Source organism: Notechis scutatus, chromosome 3, assembly GCF_049901735.1.
Source record: "Notechis scutatus isolate UNSWTSFEM ecotype Mainland chromosome 3, rNotScu1.2, whole genome shotgun sequence".
Lineage (NCBI taxonomy): Eukaryota > Metazoa > Chordata > Lepidosauria > Squamata > Elapidae > Notechis > Notechis scutatus.
Window position 1 is genome coordinate 72,113,971 of NC_142011.1, and position 26,423 is coordinate 72,140,393.

The 26,423-nt window shown below is 36.7% G+C and overlaps 1 protein-coding gene across 2 annotated transcripts in view; it reads right to left on the bottom strand.

Moving 5' to 3' along the window:
* Window positions 1-9,651: 9,651 nt before the first annotated feature.
* Window positions 9,652-26,423, bottom strand: part of NEGR1 (neuronal growth regulator 1) — a 543,684-nt gene continuing 526,912 nt past the window's right edge. For both annotated transcript variants that reach the window (XM_026679346.2, XM_026679345.2), the window contains one exon: window positions 9,652-12,547. In XM_026679346.2, coding sequence (XP_026535131.1) covers window positions 12,423-12,547 — 125 coding nt within the window. In that variant the 3' untranslated portion in view covers window positions 9,652-12,422. The remainder of the gene's footprint in view (window positions 12,548-26,423) is intronic.

The window sequence follows — 26,423 nt, forward strand, 5'->3', positions numbered from 1 at the left end:
TTAGATTTTTATATACATTTCATTTTATATATTTTAGATTTTTATTATATTTTAGCCTTTGATGTACTTGCTATGCTTTTTAATTGACTGTACCTTTTCCTTCTTATGCTGGTCTTTCACCATAAAGATTTGATTTGATTCTCTGTTCCTCAGGCTAAATTAATTAAAAAACTATTTTTGACTCCAACAGCACACAAAGAAGTATATTCCAATTTATAGACATGTTTTTCTCCTAAATAAAGAAACAAAAACTGATATACCTGTATACTGTTGTCATATTAGGAGGAATAATAACCAGAATATTGAAATATGATCATACAAAATTTTAGGCATTTATGCAAAGATTGGAAATATTAGTGATTGCATTATATATTTTATTTTAGATGCAATCGGAAAGCTCACACTGAATATCAAATTTCACATACTGAATTTAAAAAATACAGATGTCAGTGTGAATTAGGTAATGTATAGCATAGATTTTAGTGAAAAGAGAAAGTAAGTGTACAATTTTAGTTCTTCTTGAGGCACAAAAAATCTATAAGTAAAGAACAAGAAAAAAGGACAGATGTCCTTATAGCATCTGATTGATGTAAAACTGTATTTTAAAAATAACAGTACTTTGTAGATGGTTATTTTTCAACATTGTAATCAGTAACTGTGCTCTAAGTTCCCATTACTACTAAATATGTGTTGGTGGTATGTTTTATGTTACAAATATATATATTTCTACCCAAAGAAAACCTCACTCTTCATGAGAAACATTACAGATAAATAGCTTATAGGATTATTGCTACATCTCATGCTTAGCATTGCCAAATGAATGGTCCTGATTTATGACAAATTGCCAGAAACAAGTTTAAATTTGCCTGCGGAAATTCAGCTTCCTTGTTTAAAGAAATATTATTATAGAAAAGCAGCTTATTTTGTTCACAAACACTGCAAAATGCAATATCAATATTGTCCCTAACTTGAAATAGAGTTAGCACTGTATTTATTAATTAAGGTCATCTGTGAAAGATCTCCCTTTGGCACAAGGACTGAAGAGCTGGGTTAAAGCATATATCCAAGCTGAATTTCTTGAATCTCCATCTGGCTGCCCAGGTAGAGATTGGGAAAGTTTCTTCAAAAATTAATACCATAGCAAATTGCTACCCAACAATATTATGATGATATAGTATTGAATTAGGTAAATCATGGATTAGTTAATCAGCTACCTCAGTCATAAATTTCAGTCCAGTGACCTGAACATGAGTTACACATTTGTACACAAATGCAGAGACACAGAGGTCCCTTCACTAGTTAAGAAGACAGGCAATGATCCTTTCCTACACATGTGCTACCTTCAAAATTTGGATCTTGACTTCCTACTAAAAATCATCTAAGTATCTTTATTTCCTTACCTCTGCCTTGTCTTCTCATGTGCGTTAAATGAGAAAGTAGGCAGCAAGTTGGAATTGCAATGCCTTTTGTGTGATTTAGCCATCTTTGTACATGGAAAGTGGGGTTGCCCTATCATTTTATCTGCACAGGGACAGCCTATGTGAGAAATGCAATCTCTCTACTACCTACATCAAACCTAAAAATGAATAATGAGGGAAGAGCAAAAAGAAACAGAAGGAAAACTGGGGAAAAAGAAAAGTGACACAAGTCGGTAGTGACCCATCTTCCTACCATCACCCATCCATTGTTGAAACAATGCAATGCCTGTCCAAATTAATATTACTTTGGCATAACAATTGCCAAATCACCAGAAGATTCTATAATTTCTAGCGGGAAAATCACAACATACAGAGATATTTTGTAATCCCTTCTTCACTATAAACCTTGGGATGCTCCTTGGACATCAACATCACATTTTACAAGTAATTCAGGGTGATTATGGAAGATAATGTTGAATGTTATTTCATCGTTATTTGCGTCTGTTCTAAGGTAAGTTGCATGTTAGGGGATAAAACCTAGAGAGTCATTTCAAAGAATAGGTATTAATTATCTTTTATCCAAAATAGCGCATGTGTTATACTGCATTCTACATACAGTTAGTGTTATATTATTTATTTGCAGTAATAGATATAAAATCCTGTTCAGATAGTCAAGAATTTAATATATATTTAATTAATGCAACATGATTTCTTTTGTAGATTGTATACAACTCTCAAGGCTATGACTACCCCACAAAAGAGGTGAATCACCTGAAATAAAAGTAGCATTCTTTTCAAATATATATTCCACTCCTGTAGAATATAAATATATGCTCAGATAAAAGGCAACATTTTGCTGCTATAACTGTTCCTTGGAGCAAAGTCAACACTCAGACATTCAGCCTGAGGAGAGTCACAAATAAGAAAATCCTTCAGGTTCTTCTAAGAGAAGATCATACCTATGATCTTTTACAGGAATTACTATATCCTAGTTTTTTGTTTGTATAGTATGTAAGTAACCTACAAAAGAAAACCACACTTTTATTTTTAACTCTTAAAAAATGAAAACGCAAGGAAAATTAGGGCAGTAAAAATGCTAATTGCAGCATCACCTTTCAAAACTATAGCTTAAATTAAGGTATAACCTTAGATGCCTAGCATGCAACTATGTATTTTTAAAATGTATGTCTATATAAATTTTAATTATTCTGCTTTTGCATAATATGAAGCCTATATTTATTGCTTCATTTGAAGAAAATTGGGGATACAGCTTTGATCCTTTTCTTTGTCAGACAAAGTAAGAGAATTCTAACTACTTAGACCACCTCCTCCAGTTTAAGAGGTCAAGGCCAGCATTTCATTCAGAATGCAATTTAGGAAAAAAAGTGAAGTTTCCGTTTCCATTCCATTAAAGTTTCCTTGAGCTGAAACTTAGTTAAAACCTAGATGTGGAATAAAACACATCATCTTGTTTCTCAGTTTACAATAACTTTTGAAAAATGTGGATTTGTAGGCTGAGTGAATTTTCTATTGATGGCAAAACATTAAAACCAATGAAAAAAGGGGGGAGGAGTGGAATCTGAGAATGTACACATGCCAAAAATACATTCTCCTGGTCATTTAACCATGATTATGGCTAGCAGCATTTGTTCTCAGGAAAGAAAGATGTTGTGATGACCAAATCCATCAACCTACTCAACAAATAGCAAGCATGAGTCTCATTTATCAGGCGTATGCAGAAAAATTCATTAGGATCAAAACAGAACTACCTATTGTCCCTTTGATTCTCATCAGATATTTTTTTTCATCTGGATAGGCACAAAAGACTCTTTTGATTTATGTGACAACGAGCCATGGCTTTTATGGTCAAATGTGCTCTGCAATCAAAAGATGTCAAATTCTTTTCTGAACCTCCTTAAAGTTTGAGAAAACCTTCTACCAAAGCGAAACAATGTGCCATTCTCCAGGTAACAACAATAACAAAATAACAGAGTTGGAAGATACCTAGGAAGTCTTCTTTCCTGCTCAGGCAGGAAAGCCTATACCATTTCAGACAAATGGTTTTCCAATCTTTCTTAAAATCTTCGAGTGTTGCAGCACTTACAACTTCTGAAGGCAAACCGTTCCACTAATTGTTCCATCAGAAAATTTCTTCTTAGCTCTAGGTTGCTTCTTTTCTTGATTAGTTTCCATCCATTGCTTCTTCCTGCCTTCAGGTGCTTTGGAGAATAGCTTGACTCCCTCTTCTCTATGACAAACTCTTGGAAAACTACTATCATGTCACCCCCAGTCAGGGGTGGGATTCAAAGTTTTAAACAACCGGTTCTGTGGGCATGGCTTAGTTGGTGAATGTGGGTGGGTGTAGCCAACTCGACATCACTCACGAGGGGCGCTTCTCCTCAGCTGGCCTCTCATGACAGTGGGGATGCTGCAATGGTCGTACGTTGAAAACTGGTCATAAGTCACTTTTTTCAGTGCCATTGTAACTTTGAATGGTCACCGGTTTTTAGACCAAAACTCAGAAAGGGTATGTAAACTCAGGTTTGAATGTCAATCTTTCTAGCTAGTCAAGAAGCCTTGCTGAATGTCATTCATCTTGGTTCCTTGTCATTAAAAGCTTCTTTCCGGCAGCTCTGCTTCATTATTCATTTATTTCTTCAAAGTGCTGATCATTGCATGCAGCTGGAAATATTTCCAGGGGAGTATTTTCTCCCAAGAGCAGTGTAAAAAGCTTAAAATAACCCCTTCCCCTTTAAGAAAGTACCAGCAAAGAAAAAAAAATCCTCCTTCGGAGACAGTAAGTCTAGGCATACTGCCAAGAATGTAATAAGGGTGGGAAAAAACAAAAGGAGATTTCTTCCAACAACTGGTTCTCAGAACTGCTTAGAAAGTTAACAACCAGTTCTAGCCAATAGTGGCAGAATCCCACTCCTGCCCCAGTCCTTCTTTTCATTAAACTAGACATACCCAATTCCAGTATTCATTCTTTATATATTTTAGCCTCCAGTTCTTTAAGTCTTAAGGTTGCCAAGTTTCTTACCATTGGTTATATTGACTGGGCTAGAGATAAGTTTCCAGAGAAGTAGATTGGCTCCCTGTCTTTGTTCAATTAATGCCTTGATGTATTGTCTATTGCAACTATGTTGTCTGACTTATTTTTAAAATTTTTGTGGTTTTCAATATCTGTCTACTTGATTAACTGTGTCGAAATATTCTCTTATGCAAATATCCCCCTGTCAATCTTCTGTGAATATGTCAGCTATGTTTTGTATATGTGTCTGTTTTAAATTCTAAAATCCACATAGCTGGCTTGCAAGCTTATTTTCCAGATCATTGAAAGCAACAGGAGATATATTTTTTGACAGACATTGACTAAAGCAGCTTTAGAATAAGAGGCATTTTGGTTTCTATGAAAATCTGTCTCAAAGAGCCATTGACCACATTTTCCACAGGTCATCCCTCAAGTAATTTTTAAGTAGTTTATCAGGGCCCCAAATCTGCATAATGCATTTTGCTTTTGCTGTGGAGAGTACAGGGGAGAAAAGTCAGTTGAATAGATTTGATTTAGATAGAACATAATTAAAAAGTCTCATTTAAAAAAAAGGATAGGATCATTTTTAAGGCATATTCCTAGAAATTACATATATCTTATGGCAATTATTTAGGTATGTTTATGTTACACATATTATGCCTTGCAACACTTGCTAAGATGTTTGAGCATCGTTGTTGCAAATCATATGGATAAATGTAGATAAATGTCACAGAACACTTCAGTTGGGCATGTTTGTGTCCTCCCTTTATGTTTTCTTTGTTCGTTTAGTGTAGTGGTTTACATTTATAGTCAAAAGCTCCAAGATTTCAGGAGGTGGATCTATCTGCTATATGATCTTTTCATTTGGAGATAATAGAAACTTAATCTACGACTGTCTATGTTCAAAACATGTGCCAGCCTATTGACCTTATGGCCCTATCATTATCTCAGCCAAGCATAGCTCCAAAAATAATTTAAAGAACCATATAAATGATAAAAAATGGACATTTATAATTATTTATAATTTAGCTGCATGTGATACTTTCCTATATTTCCATGCAGTGCGTTTTTAAGCAATATTAATGTGCTTGTATTAAAATAAAGCAAAACATTTTCAACACCCCTGCCCTCCCACCAAAAAAAACCCCAGGATCAGAGATTCTGAATTCAAAATCATCTTAGTGATGGCAAGGTTTCCATAGCCTGGCATCCTTCTGATGATGGAAGTACAATTCTAAATGACTACACTGCCCAGAATTATAGTAGCTGTTGAAGTCCAATCTAGCAGGCAACAGATTAAGAGAGACTGATCCAACAAACATGACTGGAATGTTCTGGTTGCAAAATCCAGCCAATGTGCCACAGTCATTAAAAAGTGTACACCATGCCCTTCCCATTTCTGATTTTCAGGTTCTATGAAATGCAAAATAATCTCTATTTCATTATTTTTTTTGTTAATGTTAAAGATTGTCACCAGCCTTGCAAGATAGTTCAGATAGGAAGCATGGCAAGATGAATACTTCTATTTTATTGAAAGGTTACATTATCTGAATCTTGCAAATATGAAAGTAAATTTCTGTCTTTTCATCTTACAGCCCAAGAAACTAGAGAGGGTAATTGTCAATCCTCCATTCCTTTTGCAAGGCTAAACTACCTCTTATCTCACTGCTCCCCTGGCTGGAGCTCTTCTCCCTTTCTCCCAAGTTCATTCCAACCTATAATCCACTCATAATAGTAGAAAGTGGAAATAATTGAATCAATTTGTTTATCATCTATGCTTCTAATACATAATATTAATTTTACTCTTTAGTTTAAATTGCCATGCCAAGCACACAGGAGACCAAGCCCATTGAATTGAGTAGAATTTGCTTCTGAATAGAGGGCATTGGACTGTGTTCTTCACACTTAAATATTCCCACTTAGTTGATGGAGTATTCCCCTTGATAGACAAGTACAGAATTGCATTGCTAGCATCAGAATATATTGGTCACATTCATTGTCTAAATGACGGATACATTACGGAAGGCAATATCTTACTTATGAAATACATGGGGTGAAAATTCATTGCCTGCTTTGCATATCCAATCCTAATGAGAAGAGGCAGCTCCCAGCTATTTGAAAGAGTTGTTATGGAAAGTGCAAGAGCGAGTCTTTTCAAATGGTCAAAGAAGCTACTTTGTTTGTCTCGTGTGGAGATAGCCAAAAGCGGCTTTTGAAGCAACTGTGATATCATGGGGGGGGAAAATGAAATGGTTTTAACTATTAAAAATAGTGCTTTGTAAGTGGTCCTTCATATCTCTTCAAAAGATTAGCACAGTCTAGTGATGCACATTCTACCTTCAAAACCAACACTTTGCAGATGTTTTGGAAAAGGTACACACACAGAGTTCATAAAATTGCTTTTGTCCAACAACTATAATTTGTATGTCTTCCCTTATCCCTCTATCATCAGTTTTTAGTAAAGCTAATAATGTTACTGTCCTATTTCTTCTTTTCCAGCTTTTTGTCCTGTGCTGCAAAGAAGAATTCATTTGTTTTGCAGCAGAGGCATTCCATATTGGACAGACAAGAAGCATTTAGAAAAGATAAAAGAAGGATGTCTTGTTTAAGGAAGATGAAGAGAAGTAGTTGTGCTTGAGATGTATACAAAGTGATCGCCGATGGACTTTTTACAAATGTAACTGAAATTAATTTACCTTATTTCCATACTCACAGTATTTCTTTTAATAGCTACAGGATAAATCCTGCTACGGTGTACACCAAACTGAACAACAAATCAAGCCCATCTCTATGTTGTAGTCCAACAGGTACTTGACAGCCTTCTTGCTCCTGTAGTCCTGGACTGGCATTACAACCATAAGATTTGTTGGCATCCAGTGGTGAGCTGTCAGATATGGGTTAGTGGAGTACATTCACTTTGATGGGTCATGTTTTGACTGACAGAGTTTATACCATCCCATTATCTAATAGGAAGTGTGATCAAAGTGAAAGTTTTACTAGTTCTTCCAGATGTCATTCATCACTCTACTTAATAAAATCAAAGGCAAAAAGTCACCAGATGCAAAAAGATTTGGACTGCAACATTAATCATGTTCTTACAAAACATTTGTCTGCCCACCTGGAAATATCAGGTTTGAGTTCTACCATGGCTTTGAAATTTCTGACACAGTCTACTTGGTGAAATAATACTTGAAATTAGCAAATGCTCCTTTGGGGTAAAAACATTTTTCCCAAACAAACAAACAAACAAACAATCCTTCCACTGCAAGTTATGAAATATGGACTATTTTCCTCAGACTGGAAAAAAATGGTCCAGTCCCTGAAAGTAAGTGCATACTAAACTTTAAGGCATTTTATCCATGTATATTTATATTTTGGTATACACAATCTTAAGTGCACACAGTTTTGTGGGGTATATGGTTATTTTGGTCAGCATAATGTTAAATACTGATTTTGAAAATGTTCAGGGGAAAAAAAAGCACAATACTATAGACTGCAATGCTATACTCACTTACCTCGATATAAGTCTTACTGAATTCAGGAGGGCTTATTCCAGGGTAAATATGAATAGCATTGCACAGTTAGTGATGGCGCTTTCAGGACATCTGTATCTGAAACAAACTGTAATTTAAAACAATATGAAGAACAAAAAAGAATGACTTCCACTGAATTTTCATAGCAATTTCCCAGTTAAGCTATTTTAAAAAAATCAAAATTCATATTACATATATCAAGACACCCTTAATTCCAATCACCACCACTATTTACACCAGGGGAATTAACTCATTTTCTCTGCATGTTAATCTGGTAACAATATAGTTGTAATTAATTGTCTTATTTTAGCTGAAAGATTGTCACAATTTAAAACTTGAGACACTTTTTGCACAATAAGTCCTTAGTTACATTTCTTGGATTTAATTCAATCCAACCTGTATAGGAATGAATCATAATCATAATCATTCCATGACTGGGAGAAATATAATAATAGTTGATTAAAAATCTAAACAGCAATGATGTTGACTAGATGACCACAGATTATCATGTAAGAAACAGAAACAAACATACCCCACAATTTAAGGACTAATAAATTCTGTAAAATGTTATTGTAATTTGAACATCCAACACAATCCACATCAAGTCCCATTAAACCCCAAATTGTACAGTGATCATATAGAAAAGGCTTACTAGAGAAATCTGGAACTTGTGTGTGTGTGTGTGTGTGTGTGTGTGGGCAATCCTGTCAATATGCAGACATCTGCTATTAAAAAATGATTACTGGGACAATTCAGTGCAAAATTATGTGTGTGTCTGTCTTGATAGGATTAGGCCGAACATGTTTTTGCAAAGGTGCCTCTTCCAAGGCAAATCCTGAAAGTATTTATTGAGCTAGTCCCAGTTTGACAGTAAATACTTACAGAATCAAACCCAGTTTTATACATACAATTGTTTCCCCTGCACAATCTGGAAGTGGTTTTCTACTACATTTCACCCCTCCCCCCACAATTAGGGGTTTAATGTTTTGTTTTGTTTTTTTAAAAAAGAAAACACTCAACAATTGCAAGTGAACATTCAGAGGCTGGGCTAAATATTGAGCTAATATATTCCAACTGCTATTGTGGCGGGAATTTTCATACAAACAAAAACATTACTAATCCTTTTATCACAGGTATTTTCATGTTCAGTAATAAGAAAAATAAGATCACCCTGTTTGCTGCAGGTATCAGCAGCCTCCGTGTGCTGGGGGAGGAATAAGAAAGCAGTTAACTTGACTATAGAATTTGGATAAACAAATCTATTAAAGCATCTCTCTATGGATGTGAAAAGGAATGCTGGGTTCTCTGTTTGTGACATAGCTTTGAACTGTTTCTTTTTCCTTAAGAGAGTACTGACAGAAGATTCTGCAGTATTGCTCTGTTCTTCTGTGAAATGCATTCTAGAACTTTAAAGCTGCAATACAAGGGAAATTAAAGAGAATGGCTCTAGGCATTCAAAGGTACAAGGAGCACAGCACGTTTGAGAAACTCATATCCTATTCTTGGTTTATGTGGTTTATATGTAACATTCCACAGGGGATACATGAATAGGCTTTTAGATTTATTATGCAGCAACATAGAAAACATTGACTGCACTCCTTATTCTAATAAGTTTGAATGTTTGGGCAGACAAATGTCAGAATATGCCGTTAAACCAATTCAATCAAGCTTTTCTGTTTTTTTTAAAAATAACTATGTAACAACAGTTGATTAACGGCAGAACAGAAGAGAAAATACATACTGCTTCACTGAATGGTGATAGCCCTAATATGAAAATGCCCCCATTTCTGAGTGGCAGAAATCCAGATGAGGACTGGATGGCAGCAAAGAGCTAGCCTGTCTGCATCTGTTTGCTGCCATCTAGTGGGCATCTGGATTTTTATATCCCAGTTTTGGAGGCTGTAATCATTTAATAATCATAACATGGATATCCTTCCTATTTTTAAGAATAATTTGTTAGTTGTAATGGATTCCCTTCTTAATCTAATAATATTTTATTTATGGAATAAAAGAGCCAAGTATTGAATGGTATAATATGGTTTAAACCTGGCAGACATGTGAACAGATTGTGCTGGTTCCCCAAATAGTGATATTTGGGTGGAAAATATTTTAAAAAGGCCGAATTTGCACTAAGTCAGTAAATTTCCCTTTTCTCCGGCTTTGATAGACTTAGAATGGATACTCTAGTCATTTATTTTAAAGTCACAGTTACAATTTATAAGGGTCGAGACCTGGTAGCTGTTTCTGTAGACCTCTGAGATATTGATAAATTGGGTTTTGCTTTTGAGATTTTTTTGCCTAAGAAACAACACTTTATCTAACATTCTGAGTCATTTTATTGCACTTTGTTATAAACGTCTCAATAACTTCAATTAAAGAAACAAGCTGTTACCATTCATCCTGAACCAGGAAAAAATAGACAGGAAAAAGGAAACTGCCCTCATTCAAGTAGCAAAGAGTAATTTTCTCACTGTACAGCATGTCAAGAATCCAAATAGAAGTCTATGCATTTGCTGAAGTATCCACTTACTTTAAATCAGAGTATTGTTTCTACAGATACATATTTGAATTTTTAAAATCTTTTGTTAATTTGCAACACTTCATGTCAAACACATATAATACTATAAATTTGCAGTTTCTCCCATTTTCTTCCGTTTAGAGATTATTTGTTTAGAATGACAGATCTACAAGTTCCTTACTAGATTGTGTAGACTGACATTTAACTTAAGAGTTATTTTTTGGGTTACTCTGAACTGTCTGTTCTCCTTTTGAGAGAAGGAGAATTGTTCTCCTTCTGTGGAGAAAATACATTGTCATGCTAAGACAAAGGTAGAGAATCAACACTATGGCAACCAGATATGTAGCATATAACATTTGGGGAAAAAACCCAACTTCTTATAAGTTGCATTTTTTTAAAAAAAATGAGAGAAAAACTCTTTTATGCACCTATTTTGTGTTCTGAAAGTTTTAAATACACATTTGAGAATAACATTATATCCATCTGCATTTTTCTATCATCTTCCCTATATTGTATGGCATAATAGCATAATCCAGCATTTACATGACCCCTCTCTCCTATCTACACATAAAACAGTGAAGATTATGGCACAGTTACTGCAAACATTTGAGGAAATTCTTCAGCCACATGTTTATGTAGGAGAGGAAACAGTCATTTCTTATTTAAGCAAACTAACTTTAGAAAAAAATGTTTGAGTACCAATGATACATTAGCACATTCCTACGTAGCATCTGTGCCCTGTGATTGGAACAGATGTTATTCCTGATGTCTGTGCACATGAATGTATGTATCTTCAAAGCATGTAGGGTTTTTAAATATTTTTAAATCTTCTGACCATTCAAATGATTTAGGTTTTCTCATTACTAGATATTAACTGGGAAGAACAATTCTGAAATGTCAATGTTGACATTGAACACTGAATAAAATAAAGGAATGCTCACTTTCTCTGCAGTCTTTTAAAAATCATGACACAGTATGAACAAAGAAAAGAGGTTACATTCATAAAGAAGCTTTTGAGATATCTGTTGTTTTTAACAGATTTGGGGGAAAAAACCATTTCCAGTACCATCTATTTACTCTGTCTGATTCTGTGCTCAGTGTTTGAATAGTTCCTTTCCCCACTGGTACAGCCAATAGCACCTTTGTTCTTAATAAGAGATTCAGTACCCTTGAACTTAGCATCTACCAAAATATATATATGTATATATATATATATTTATATAATCTTCCACCCGAGAGGAAGAGAAAAGCAGTATCTTATGAAGGCACACCCATGCTGAACAGACAAGAAAATCGAAATCAAAGCATAACTGCACAGGGCAGTCATATTACAAAGCTCATTCTTGAAATCTGAGTGTCATGCTAGAAGAAAATCTAGATATGTATTCTAGTTTGAAGAGATGAATCAAAGGCAATGTCATTTAGCTTTTTTCTGTAAAAAAAGAAAGATTCTGTGTCAATATAGATAGAATCTTATTTCAAGAGGGAAATGAATACTTGTATTGCAGCCTTAAAGATCACATTTTTTTAACTGCAATTATTTGGGTTCTTTATTTATGTAAACTATTGTCCGCAACTTAGCAGACCATGACTGAATGCTTTTGAAACGTTGAAGATTACAAACATGAACTCACAATTAATATCCTCTAAAAATAATTTCACATCTTTCAAAAAGAAAAAAAAGAGAGAAAGGTAAAGAAAAAGGACAATGTGTACTTCTTCACAAGGTAATGCAGCTAATAAAAAAAGAGAGTAGAATTAAAGTATTTACATAATGAGCAATTCTACAGAAGGTGATCATTCCCAAATAAGCACTGCTGATTATATCCCACGACGTGTTTTTTTTAACCAACTCTACCAGATCGGATCCAGTCATCAGCACTTTCAAATAATCCTTAAAAGCTTTCCATGGTTCTTTACATTTATTGTAGAATGATGTTCTTCAGGTGCATTATGCTGGTGTAAGAGGACAGTGTCAAGACAAGGTACCAGCAGGATAAGAGAACTTCTGTGCCACCAGTGATTCCAAGCTGGGTTGTACTTGGAGCTGGAAAGAGAAGAATACAGAGTAGTTACATATTGATGTTGTTTCGCTACCCCTTATTCATTATTTTATTTACTATAGGTTAATTTTTTTAAAAAAAAGTCTGTAAGTTTGGATGAGTTCATAAACAGGTTTCAAAAATAGCAACCATGTGTTATGCAATGAATGGGAAAATGTATACTTCTGGAAAGCTATCCATGGAAGAGCTATTCTTAGCAAGGTTTATTATAACTCTATATCAGGACTGTCAAACTCCTGGCCCCACGGATCAGATGCGTCAAGTGCTGGCCACACCCACGTCTTGTTTAGCGAAGGGGAAAAAAGTCCCAATACGTCACATGCTGCTGCTGTGAAGACATGAGTTGGACACCCCTGTTTTATATGGATTTAATTAAACCTCCTTTTTTTGGCTTGGAATTCTTGAAAAGAAATATAAATATGCCTTATAATAATTACTGAGGCAAGTCTGGATCATCTTTTGTAGATAATACATTTTACTGCTCTAATACAGGAAATCTGGGACCTATATTCTTTATTAGAATAAAAATGTCTCCACGTAAAAAACTCATTCACTGCATCATTTTTTCTTCAACCTGATACCATTGTTTATTTTCTACTCATGAAGTATCTCAGAAGAACTAAATAATTAAACATGGTGAAAGCAAAAGACTGAGAAGTTGGGTTTCTCAGTTCAGCAAGGCGCTGGGATGGCTTTGGAGAAAGCTTGGCCCCAAATCAATGGAGATTAATTATTTTGGCCTTCAGTAACTTTAAATGATGATCTCAATAAATGAGGGATATTTTTTCAACTAGCCTGAACTCAGACCATGAAGGTCTTTAAAGCTCAAACCAGCACTTTGTATTTCTTCAGAAAAACCAGCACCTATAGTAATGTTAACACAAAGGAAGGAAAAACTGTTCTCAGCATTTTGACTACTAGGAAATATTCAGACATATACACCAGTTTTTTCCTTCTGTGGTATGTTCTAGCAGAATGAAGTTGACAAAGTTTTTGGAATCATTGGATTTATAGAACTTTGTCCTCTGAATTATAGCTAACTGACTTGTGAAATGACAACTCAAACTTTATTCCTTATTACAATGTAAGTTTAAGTTTCCTGCTTGTATCGGAGTTATATACTGCTATTTATTGTAGTACTATATATAGACAGTACAAATACAATTTTTAGCATTGTAGTGGCATAGTATTCCAACTTATTTAGGAAAATTCAGAATTCAAGGTATCTGAAGAAATAATCTGTCAAATATTTATATAAACAAGAATGTCATATCAGATGAAAAGTATTTGAATTTTTTTTTGTGACAATCTGGGATTACTTTGTTTCCCTTGCTTAGTTATTCTTCTCCATTAGAGTTAAACTAAGATTTCAAGAGTTATTTAGTAATCCCTTTTCAGGATATGTATAAAATATAGATTTGATTGCATGGATAATCTGTCCTCCAGGAATAACATTCCTATCTGCTTGTAAGAATTGCCACTTGAGTTCCTGGAAATAATTTGCAAAGAGCATTTCTTTGCTAGAATTTCTATAAGCTTGGCCTTATGTTGTTATTAGGAAAAAGGAGAACAATTTTTCAGACTTAAGATGGTATTGAAGCTATAGGTGATATATAGCTATATTGAAGCAATATATTCAATATATAGCTATATTGAAGCAAATTAAATAAAATCAAAGTTGTCAAAATAAATTAAGCAATGTGAATTCAATTAAGCAAATTATTAAAAGAGAACATTTTTAAATGGCCCAAGTCAATTTCATCTCATTCCCTGCCAAGGATTACGACCTTTAGATTTTTATCCATAGAATAACTTCTTACATTTTAGCAAAAATCTGTGACTTTCCCATAAAGAGAATACAATTTGTATTTCAAATGTGTACCATGAGAAATATATTCACTAGGACTAATATTTCTGAAACTTCACAGATTATTAAAAGACACCTACATGGGTCTATCCAGATAAATGTTCTCTAGGGCAAGTCTTAAAAACATATGAGTAATATGCTAAGAGATTTTGGAGATTTCACTGCAGTAGTTAATGGCTAGCAGTTAGAGTTTTGAAGCGGCTTCACAAACTAATGCACTCTTCTCATTTGAAGAATGAGATGTGGCATCTGCATTATTTTGACTATTGGTTTGATTGGAAAAGGAACTAGAAAAAACAACTAAGAGAGAACATGCTGATGTTTACAGCAAACAATGCTTGCCAAATTCTAATTCTTCTGGAAAACCAAATTGATTCTAGTTAGTACATAAGCACTAGCTTGTTGGCATTGCATAGGACTACCAAGCAAGCAGTGGCTTAGCAGAGCAGGAACAGAGGTGCAGTTCTTGACTTGGATCTTGGACTGGTGGATGCATATGGAAAATTAAAAATAAAACAAAGCCCTTATGGAATACATTGCTACCAACTGGCACTTAATTATATACTGCTCCATAGTGCTTTACAGCACTCTCTGAGCAGTTTAAAATATCAGAATATTGTCCCCAACGATCTGAATCCTCATTTTACTGACCTCAGATGGAAGGCTGAGTCAACTTTGAGCCCCATCAGAATTAAAGTCCTGGCTGCGATACTACATTGTAACCATTGTGTTACAGTTCTATTTACAGTTCCACTAATTCCAAAATTCTTCCTACTTCTGTTTGCTTTTGTTCTTTTTCTGGGCACACTGGTTTTCAGAAACTTCCAAAAAAAAAGGGAAGTTTTTTTTTTTAAAAAAATGCTTAGAAAACTTACAGGAAACCATACCTTTTCCAACATATTACATTCCAATTTTTCAAAATTTGTATTTTTTAAAGATAGCAACAGATATTTGTGGATGCAATCAAAGCCCCAGAACTCCAACCCTATTTGTTGGGCATTTGGCTATTGTGTGGTATAAATTATCATTTGTAACTTAGTAGGTGGGATGCTATGCAATTTTGGTTTCCTGAACAAGCATGATCAAGCCAAGCAGCAATAGCAATAGCACTTACACTTATATACCACTTTACAGTGCTTTACAGCCCTCTCTAGATGGTTTACAGAGTCAGCATATTGCCCCCAACAATTTGGGTCCTCATTTTACCCACTTCGGAAGGTTGGGCGGCTGAATAAACCTTGAGCCTGGTGAGATTTGAACTGCCAAATTGCAGTCAGCTAGCAGTCAGCAGAAGTAGCCTGCAGAACTGTACTCTAACCACTGCACCACCGTGGCTCTTAAATGTGGTTGTATCAGTGGTGGGATTCAAATTTTTTTATTACCGGTTCTGTGGGTGTGGGTTATTTGGTGGGTGTAGCTTGGTGGTCATGTGACTGGCTGGGCGTGGCTTGGTGGTCATGTGACTGGGTGGGCATGGCCAACTCAACATCACTCATGTCAAGGGGCGTTTCGCCCAGTCCCTCCCCTCCCAGCCATTCCTTGTTACCCCTGGCCTCAATGTATCTATAGTTCTGTAAAAAATTTCCTGCCTGAACAGAGGGTTGGACTAGAAGACCTCCAAAGTCCCTTTCAACTCTGTTATTCCATTATTCCTAAGTTAAATACCTAAGATCCTTATTGGGACCCTATCTCTTTTACTCCCTCTGGTCTAATGAGTTAATAAGATTTTTAGAAACCTGCAGTTGAAAGTTCTTTATGTCTCCTTACCCTGAAGACCCAATTTCATTTGAAATTTAATCCCAAGCTGATTGCCCTTTTAGCATTTCTCTTGACACTTCTCCAAAATGCACCCTCAAGAAGCCACATCTTTCTCCCCTCCCCCCCCTCTCTCTCACACACACACATACACACACACACCCGAGGTTGGATTGGATATCTCTCCCCCTCCCTCTCTGCTTTAGGCTTAGAAAGTCTGCCAGTGATGCTCCTCATTTGGCAATGCTTAAGGAGAATTAGGGGCTAGAGACAGTTGACATTCTCATCTCTGCTAGAGGTGAGGCTGTCAGAAAGACTTTTTGGCAGGCACGCAATGCCTTCTCCTCAGCCTCTCAGCACTAATGAGAGATGCAGCTCTACTGGCCAGGGTAGGCAAAGCCTCTCATTTTGTACAAACCATCTGCTGCTGGCAGATACACACTTATGGGTGGTGTGAGTGGGTCCATTCAGGGCACGGAAGTTCTGCATGCTAGCTCAGTAGTCCGGCTCGAGCCACAGGTTTCTTTTAAAAAAATTATTTTCCCTATGGGAAGCTACCAAAATGGGAAGCGTGCCTCTGCCTGCATAACTAAAGGGAGACTCGCCACCCTACAAAAGCCAATGGCTTGAAAGCAGCTCCTCTGCTGCCCTCCCAATTCCCCTCTGCCTTCCCCATGGGGGCAATTGTAAATGAGGCATGCCATTCGGGTGGGAAATGCCTGGAACACAATAAAGCCCACCCACCCACTGGCAGACTGGCGATTGGGGTGAGAGGAGATGCGGAGAAGGGGAGCCGATCGGAGCCCTCCGAAAGAAGTGTGGTGAAGGAAAGTGCATGTGCTACAGCATGCTGCGGATGCCCTCGCTCGCCCCTTTGCCTGGCTTCCCTCCTCCAATCTCCTCAGTACTGGCTCATGCTCCCCCTCCCCAGTCTATCTGGATTGCAGGCGGAGGCACATTGCCTTTTGCAAGCCCGCTGTCAGTGAAGCTTGGTGCCAGTGAGGGCTGGCTTTTTGCATAGCTTTGTCCAGCTGTCAGGATGGAGGGGGAGAATGGCTTCCTCCCCAGGCCCCCGTCTGTTTTCCCCCTGACAGCTGGATAAAGCTAAGCAAAAAAACAGCCCTCACCGGCACCCAGCTTCACCAACACTGGGCTTGGAAAGGGCAATGTGGCTCCACCTGCAATCAAGATAGACTGGGGAGGGAGAGAGTGTGAGCGAACCAAGGCTTTTCCCTCCAGCCTTTGCCCAAAGCCCCTTGCCGCACCAGGAGATTGAAGTTTGAATTTCTTCACCCCCTCCGACCCACGCGTACCTTGGCAGTGGGAGTTTCTCTCTGCCCCCCTTTCCAGTTACTAGATCAGGGGGACGAACCTAACTTTGCTGCCCATTGCATTGCAAATAGGAATCTAAAGGCCAAAAAAGAAAGGCAAGTTGTGCTTTGCTCCTGCACCATAAGGCCGTCGCTACTGCCTACCAGCTTTGGGGGCCTCGTGTAAGCGGCTGCAGTGGCGCTTTGCACAAATGCCCCCTGGACCTCTTTTTTCTTTCTTTCTCTTTTCTCTTTCTTTTCTTTCTTGTCCCTCTCCCTTCTGCTCTCATTCCCTCTTTTTCTCTCTTTCCCTCTTTATCTCTCTCTCAAAGCCGTGGCTGGGCCAAGCGTTCTTCACTACTTTCATTTCTTCTTTTTGGAATCCAGACTGGCTGAACAAGGATCACCAGCCATGCTGGAAGCATCCCTTTGGGTGGCCCTTCTTCTCCTCCTCCTTCTCCTCCTTGGGTGTGCACGCCATCCTCCTGGCCCCAACACAGCTGCCAGTCATGAGAGGTGGGGGAGGGGGAGACGGGTCACCTGAAGAAACACTTCCAGTGCAGCTGGCAATCCTTGTTCAGCCAGTCTAGATTCTAAAAAGAAGAAATGAAAGTAGCGAAGAGCACCAAGGAAAGCCCAGCCACAGCTTTGAGGGAGACACACACACACACACACACACACACACACACACACACACACACACACACACATAAACAGAGACACAGAGAGTGGGGGAAAGAGAGGGGAAGATAGGAACCCGGCTGCTTCGCTATCCCCTGCTGTCGCCCTTACCTTCTCAGGCCAGGCCAGGGAGGGGAGGGTGAGGGGCAGGACCAGCCACTTCAGGCAAGGCAAAGAGGCGTCGACCAAGCATGGGTGAGTAGAAGCCTGGGAACAGTGGCTCCCGGCTCAGCCGGCCCGAGGGGCTGCTGCAGGCATATCACAACAAGGGGGTGAGAAGCCCCGGGACATCCATCCACCCACCTGCTGGCTAGCCAGACCAGACCAGGCTGGGCTGGGATGGAAGAGGTGCATCCACCGGGAGAAGGAAGAAAACATGCTCCGGGAGGGTGGGCAGGCAGGAGGATGTCCCAGGGCTGCTGCACATGTGCACTGCATGTGGAGCAGGTGCACACGCAGTGCGCATGTGCAGCAGCCCTGGGACATCCGCCCGAGCTGTGCCATAGCCACCACATGGTAAGGAAAGCTAGGAGAGTGACCGGGACAAGCAGGTGACCAGTTTGGGGGCATGGCCAGCCAGGGGTCGCCACCAGTTCAGCGACCCATGCCAAATCACCACTACCAGTTTGCCCGAATAGGTGCAAACTGGTTGAATACCACCTCTGGTTGTAATGATGTCAGAATGCTGTTATTAACCCTATCTGTATCTACAACATCTGAGCATTTTAAGTAAAATGCCATTATCAACAGCAGTTAGGGAGCCAATTGCTGTACTTATTCATTCATTTATATTTATTTATTTATTTATCAAATTTATATGCTGCTCATCTTGTGGTGTGAGGTGACATTTTAATTAGATCAATAGTTACTAACAAAGATAACTGTATAAATAGAATGATTTCATCACCATTCTCCATCACAATGGTAATTGTTCCACTATATTATCCTTGCCAATATATTGGAGGAAGAAATCACAGGAAGTGGCTTTGCCTACTTGATAATCCATTCCAAAGCCCAACAATTCACCGATATACAATATACTAATTATTGTGGACTGTTTAGAACTGTAATGTTTTTGTCCATTAATAACTGAGTGACCATTTGCTATCTACTAGCAATAGTTGACTCCCTTATCTTCTTGATTGTGTGCAGAACCTTTGGGAGTGACTACTTATTTCTATTGGCCAACTTTCTTGTGTAGATTTCCATATTTCTAATAATAACTTCAATTGGGAGAAAGTCCTTTATTTCTCTAACACTAGTCATCCTGGATTATATGAAGACTTATATGAAGACTTTATATGAGTAGTTTTTGATCCTGAATGCTTCCAAAGAAGATTTCCCTTCCTATTCTTCTTGCATATCAAAGGTGAATCACAACCAGGCAGTTCAAAATGACAATTGCCACTGATGCACACTTTGAGTAGGAAATAGTAATTTAATTTCTCGTAGCTGAGGAGATTTCGCCGGCTGACATTCACTCTTGCATGAGAAATGTATACAGACCTCTCCATGTAGTGAATGTTGGATGCATTCTTTGAACACTGAGTTTAAAGCTAGACCTTATGGCAGCCAGCAGGAATAACTATTAACAAAGAGAATGCACAGATCACAATTGAACTGGTCTGTAAAGGCTGATGACCCGCATGTTACAATTTGAAAAGAAACCTCTGTATTAGAAGTTTAGTGACTAACTAGCCACTAAAACCATATGGACAGAAAGCTGTGATGCAAACAAAGAAGCATTGCACTCTCTCAGATCATAAGAATAATGATATCATTCTGTAAAGTCTCTATCCATAGTGAGGAATACTTAAAAAGAAGCAACATATGGGTTTTTTTTTTTTTTTGGTAAAAATAAAACATTAAAAAGCAGATGTCTTAGGTGTGACCCTATTAGTGTGATACTCATCAATCTCATCAAACCCTATGGGATTTTTTTTCTTAGTAAGATTTCTAGAGGCTTTCACATACTTTTATGTGGTAAGGAATTGCTCGTTAATTTACCAATTAATAGTAAACTAAAGCAAAAATCAAAAGATATAATAAAATCATTTGGAACTCCCATTCTCTCTCTCACTTTTTCATTAAAATTAATCTGAATGTTGAAGTTTCTCTCATCTATCTATCTCATCTATGCTATCTAATGCTATCTAAAGCTATCTATGTTATCTAGCTCATCTATCTTTAGCCCATTTTTCATTAAAATTAATCATAATGTTGAACTTTAGCATAGGAAGTTCCTTCAGTCATGGTTCTCTTAAAGTTACCAGAGCTTTAAGAACTACATCCCAACAGACTATTTTCCTTGAAACAATCCTCATAAAAATCAATAGAGCTTAGATTGAGTTTATTACAAAGTGCAACAAGGCTCCACGTTTATTTTATAATAGTGCATTCATCGCCATTACAAACAAAAATACTTTAATGCTTGCTAATTAAAGTCCTTTTTTAAGCTTAGCTGAGTACAAAACACATGAGATATAGTAATATTAATAGGAGAAAAGCAGAAAGGTGCATCACATTCTGTTTTCTTTGTGGTTGTACAGTCCCCTGAGTTGGCAATTTAATTGTGTTTTGAATAGCAGACTTAAATTCAATTCCTCATTCTCCTTGTAAGAGGAAATCAGTGGCACAGCTGTCACCCACTTGACAGTACTTGTTTCTTATTATGCACAGAGTACGAGATGAACAAAACACAATTTTTACTCCACATGGAGAAGTTTTGCCAACTACCTTCCATTTCCAAGAGCATAAAATTAGCCTCTAATTCAAAAACTTTTGTTTGTGCAAGAATACTTTCAGTTATAAAACTCAGCAATCAAATGCATTCTTAAAGATGCTGAAGAAAGACAGCAGTAGGGTAGTTTTAAATATTATTTCTGTTGATTACAAAGGAAAATTAAATTAGAAATTGGTATGACAAACCAACTTTTCACTGATATCAAAAATCAAGCCAAGAAGATACAAGCACAATTAAAGGTGGGTTTTTAAAAAATCATATTTAAACAGTTAAACCTGTGTAGGAGGCAACTGAGACTGTTGTGACTTCTTCCACAAAGATTAAGAGAAAATTACACAAATCTACTTTTCCTCTGTACTGCGAAAGTTTAAAATCACACCCAATTGTAAAAAGACAAATGAACCAAATTCTACCACTTATCCTTTGTTTGTTTTTAAATTGTGCTATTTAGGAAGGATAGTTTCAAGTAAGCAAATGAAAATATTTAGATGCCTTCTATTGCTGCAACATCATACAATTCTAGTGTGCCAGGAAGAAAAATAAGCTGCAGTTGTTTGAAATGTACAACTTTTTGTTATGTTACCTGTTACATTAACAGCATTACTTTATCTTAGAATTTGTGATGGGCTGCAAATTGAGTTTATTGCCTGAACTAGAAGGCATAAATCTTCAAAACCAAAAGAAATCAGCAATCCATTTTATCTCCAAATGTACCAAAGTCCTCTTTGTATGTTAAGGAATGTTCAAGCCAAAGGACATGAGGCTATATTTGTAATATAATATGCATGCATTATGTACTGTGATAGCAGATGGATATATGCTGTATTGCTATCCCTTTGTTAATAAGGTCTATTACCTAAGCTGGGTGGTGCAATTGCATTGATAGAAAATAAAAGCTTATGAGGTTTCATTTTTGTGAATTGCATTATGAGCTGACTTGCTTTGTCCTGTGTCAGTTAATCTTGATATTAATTCCTTTCATACATGAACATAGAGAAGTGATTTATATCTCCAAAGAAGTCCAATCAAAGTACATTTTAAAGTTATTTATTTATTTAATTTATTCAATTTCTATAGTGGCCCGCTTCAGGCAAGTGATTCCGGGTGGTGAACAATCATAAAACTATTAAAAAGAATTATAACATAATACAAATTAAATATACATGGCAGCCAAGAAAAAAAGTATCCCCATAGATGTCAACCTAGCTAGGAAACAGGGCCCCTTCACACTCTCAGGCCTGAGGCCTGGGCACAAAGGCAGGTCTTCAAGAGGAAATTTTTTTTTAGACTATTGTTGTGAAATACTTGAAATAAAAATAGAAATATTTTTAAAAAACCAAAAAATCTGATAATTACCTGCCATTGGAAAGTTGAGCTTTATTGAGAAGGCTGCTTGTATGAAACTGGGCTCACCAAAGCTCCTAAGCCTAAACATTTCCCACTAATTAAGTGGAGTTTATTTCAGTGGACTGGATTGCTTCCAACTAATATAGAATAGTGCTCACAGATGTGCTGTATGTTGATAAAATTTTATTTTTTTTATCCGATTCTACAGACTTTATCATAATCTACAGGAATAATTTCTTATTTGTTTTGCATATAGTATGGATACTCTATATCCACAGAGCTTCTCTTTTTCTAGGAATAAAAATATCAGGAAAAAATGTTTGTTGAGTCCTGCTGTTTATCTACTGGTTGTGATTTGTAACTATGTTTTAAACAGAAAAGTTCCACAAAAGAGTAACAGTATGAATATCGTGGTTTGCCAGGATCAGAATACTAAATTGAATGCTAATTTGCTTGCTCTGATTGGGTTATTTCTACTATATTATGTTTCTATCAGTTATTTGCCATGCCATATCACTATTCCCAAAGATGGTCCAGTTCCCAGGCAATGAGGATAATTATTTCATTTATCAAACAAAATTTGGGAATTTAGGATCCTATGATCAAGTGACTCAAAAGTTTCTTATTACTGATATTATGGATAAAAGTGGCATCCTCTTTAGATACATTAACCGAATGTATCATTGGATGCAAAAGTTTAGGAATGCCTTATCAAACTGTGTCAATCAACGATTCCTGGTAAAACATGAAATGTGTGCAAATTTGAACATGCACATACTATTTATCTGCAGTTGTTTACAGATGCAAAATAACAAAACAATGAATACTGTCAGTGCACAAACCTACATATCTTTCTAATTAGTACTTTGCAACTTTTAGTAGAAATTGCAGCTTCTAAATGTTTGTGGTTGTCGGCTAACAATCTTTTTATTTTTGCTTTCAATGCTCTTCCTCCCTCCCATTCTTCCAACAGAAATATTCTTAGGTCTCCTTGCAGATCTGAAATCTCTCCACATACTTCCAATAATATTTAAATCTGGGAAAATCATTCCAAAAACTGTTACTATAAGTGCTTTACAGTGATCTAGAAGTCTAGACTGTCTTTTCTGCTTCAAAACGGGACATTAAAATTTGTGTCATATTCTGTTTCATTGAAAGATATACAGTGTGACAGGCAACCATATACATGAATTGTATGCTCTACTGTTAAAGAATTGAATTATTTATTCATCCAGATAGATATTAAAAAGGTATATTTTTCAGTATTAAAAAAAAAGTCCAGTTATGTAGCAGGTAGACTGATCTTGGTTAGATTCAAGCCAAACTTGAAGAGCAGTTTGGCTTCAATCTGGCTAGTATTTTTATAGCATTTTTATATATACCCTGTGTTCCATTGGGTTATCATTTCAGATATTTTTCTTTATCTAAGCAAGGAAATCAACTGATCACAGGTGGGCAAAAACCAATGGGAGTAGGAGTAATTTCTGACTTACTGCCAACTACACCTTTGAGTTTCCTTGTGAGAAGCTGGCAGGATCTTCCTTCCTTCCTTCCTTCCTTCCTTCCTTCCTTCCTTCCTTCCTTCCTTCCTTCCTTCCTTCCTTCCTTCCTTCCTTCCTTCCCCCCTCCCTCCCTCCCTCCCTCCCTCCCTCTGTCCCTCCCATCACCAGAAATCATATTCAACTTAAAATTACTCTCTAACATATAAAAAGAGGGTAATTTCTGGTGTATAAGTTGTTTTATGATGTAATTTGTGTGTTACCTTGCAATACTTATTTCAAAGTTGTAAAGAATGCCATTTTAAAAACATCCCACAGAAATCCAAAGATGATACTGGGACAAAGTGAGTATGGACCACTTCAAAATTCAATACCATCTCTCAGATTGCAGGCAGCAGAAAGTCAGTATTGGTGTAGACCAAAATGAAATATATTGGCTGATCTTAAGCCATAGACAAGGTTGCAGCAACTCTACTGGCTATAGTATTGTGAAGAATAAAGCAACAGTACTCTTTGAGGAATTGGCTGCAACTCGATGGGACATAATAACAAAAATGGAAGTATACAATTTGAGTGATTCCTGAAGAAAATGTTTTATTTATAAGCTCCATATTCAATCACTTTAAAGCTTTTGGAGATTGTCTTCAAAGTCCCTCAAGGCAAATTGGATATCCATTCATTCTTTCCCAACTTAATCCTCTCCAGATCAGGTAGAGTTAGTCCAAGAATTTCCAGTAAAATGCCCAATAGCCATATTTGTTGAGAATTCTGAAGCACTCTTATATTGTATTTGACTAGGTTGAGGAAGGACAAATAACGTTCTAGTTGCATGCTTCTTTCTTAATGCACCAATACGAACAGAAGTTGTTTAGGTAAGTGGATTATTCTTATACAACCAGAATGAATAAATCTGAAAAAGCACAGCTCTTGGGGAGGTATCCACTGAATATAATGAATACAATGTTAATGAATAGGAACACTCACTTGGCACTATATATATTGAACTTAGCAATGTTACAAAATTGTTACAGGTGACTAAGAACAGAATAGTGAAAACCTACTTGAAAACAGAAATGTTTATACATGCCATTGAAGGAATCCTTGTTGCCATTCACCAGATAAGGCCACTAAGCTCAGATCCATTGTGTACTTCAAACAGATTTATTGTATACCTTACAATTTCATATTTTCATATTTTCTACATCCACTTCTCCAGACTAAACAAACAGGAAGATCAGCTCTTTATAACTATTTTTGTTTTCTAAGAATGCTTATGATATTGCATTAATCTAGTATCAACTGTATAAAATACACTAGACATAGAATATACACTATGAGTTATTTTCCATCAGGTTTTTGTTACACTATAAACATTATTGACAATTCCCATAACTTTCATATAGTCCTTTATATGGGACACTACTTGTATCCATGTCATTGGCCTGTAATGATAATTTATAAACTAGTAGCCTTAATCTATCCAATTATAAAAAATGAAATACCATTGTTGCCTAGTGTTAGCATACTGTCCCTAATTTTTAAACATTTATATGATACTCAAAAATTCATCCGGCTATTATGGACAGGTGATTTATGCATAGACTAGTCAGTCAGTCTAGTCAATCAGAGACACTCAATACCTGGAATTTATTTTCCAGCTGGTCTATAACTGAACCAGATTCCTATTTTATATAAATAAAGAAATAATTGTGTTGGCATTAAACAATCTATATTCTAATTCTTAACTGCTAAAGCATGAGAGTGTAAACTGCACCAAGTGTTACGTGCGAACAATTGCTAAATGGAATATCTTTAGCAAATGGTGCTTGCTATACAAATAATAAGCTTCAGCCAAGTGGGAGTTTGCCATAGCTATTATTTTCCAAAAATTAATGTAAGGACAAAACAATTAAAGAGAGATGTCTATTTTATTAATAAAAGCAGTATTCAACAATTGGTGAGGAAACTATGTGGCTTTTGAATTATAATTTTATTTTATGTTATTTATTTAAAACATTTGTATAGCTGTCCATCTTCCAACTAACTTTGGTAATTCAATTGGAAGTGATGTAATGCAGTAATTATGTGTTGTGCTCACAAATGCTACTTTACGTTATTTATCAAATACATGTAAAGATAAGGAACATTCTGCCTGTATGGAGACTGTTAACTTTCCTAACAATGTTCTGACATAAGAATGAAAAGAAAGTAGAAAATGTGGGTGTTCATATTGGTTAACAGAATATAGAACAAGTCCTGAGTCTTGTAAATGTATAATTACTATGTTTTAAAATAAAATAGTCTTTTAAGAGAGAGAACAAAGACTGAAAGGATTTGGTAACATATTATTTTGCTGCATTAAGAACGTAGAATTCTTTTATCCTCAATCATTGGAGTGTCCTATTAATAAAGGAAGATCCCATATAGGAAAGGCATCTGTTTTATTCTTTAGAGCAGTGATCCCCAACCTTTTTTATGCCGCGGCCCGGTACTGGCATCAGCTGGGCGCCATGCGCCCGGTGCAGCACCAGGTGGGCGCCGCCATCTTTTTGATGAAAAGTGCTTCCGGTGACCTCACCGGAAGCACTTTTTCATCAAAAAGATGGCGGCGCCAGCGCTGGTGAGCTTTTCCGGTAGAAATGGCCTTCTACCCGGAAA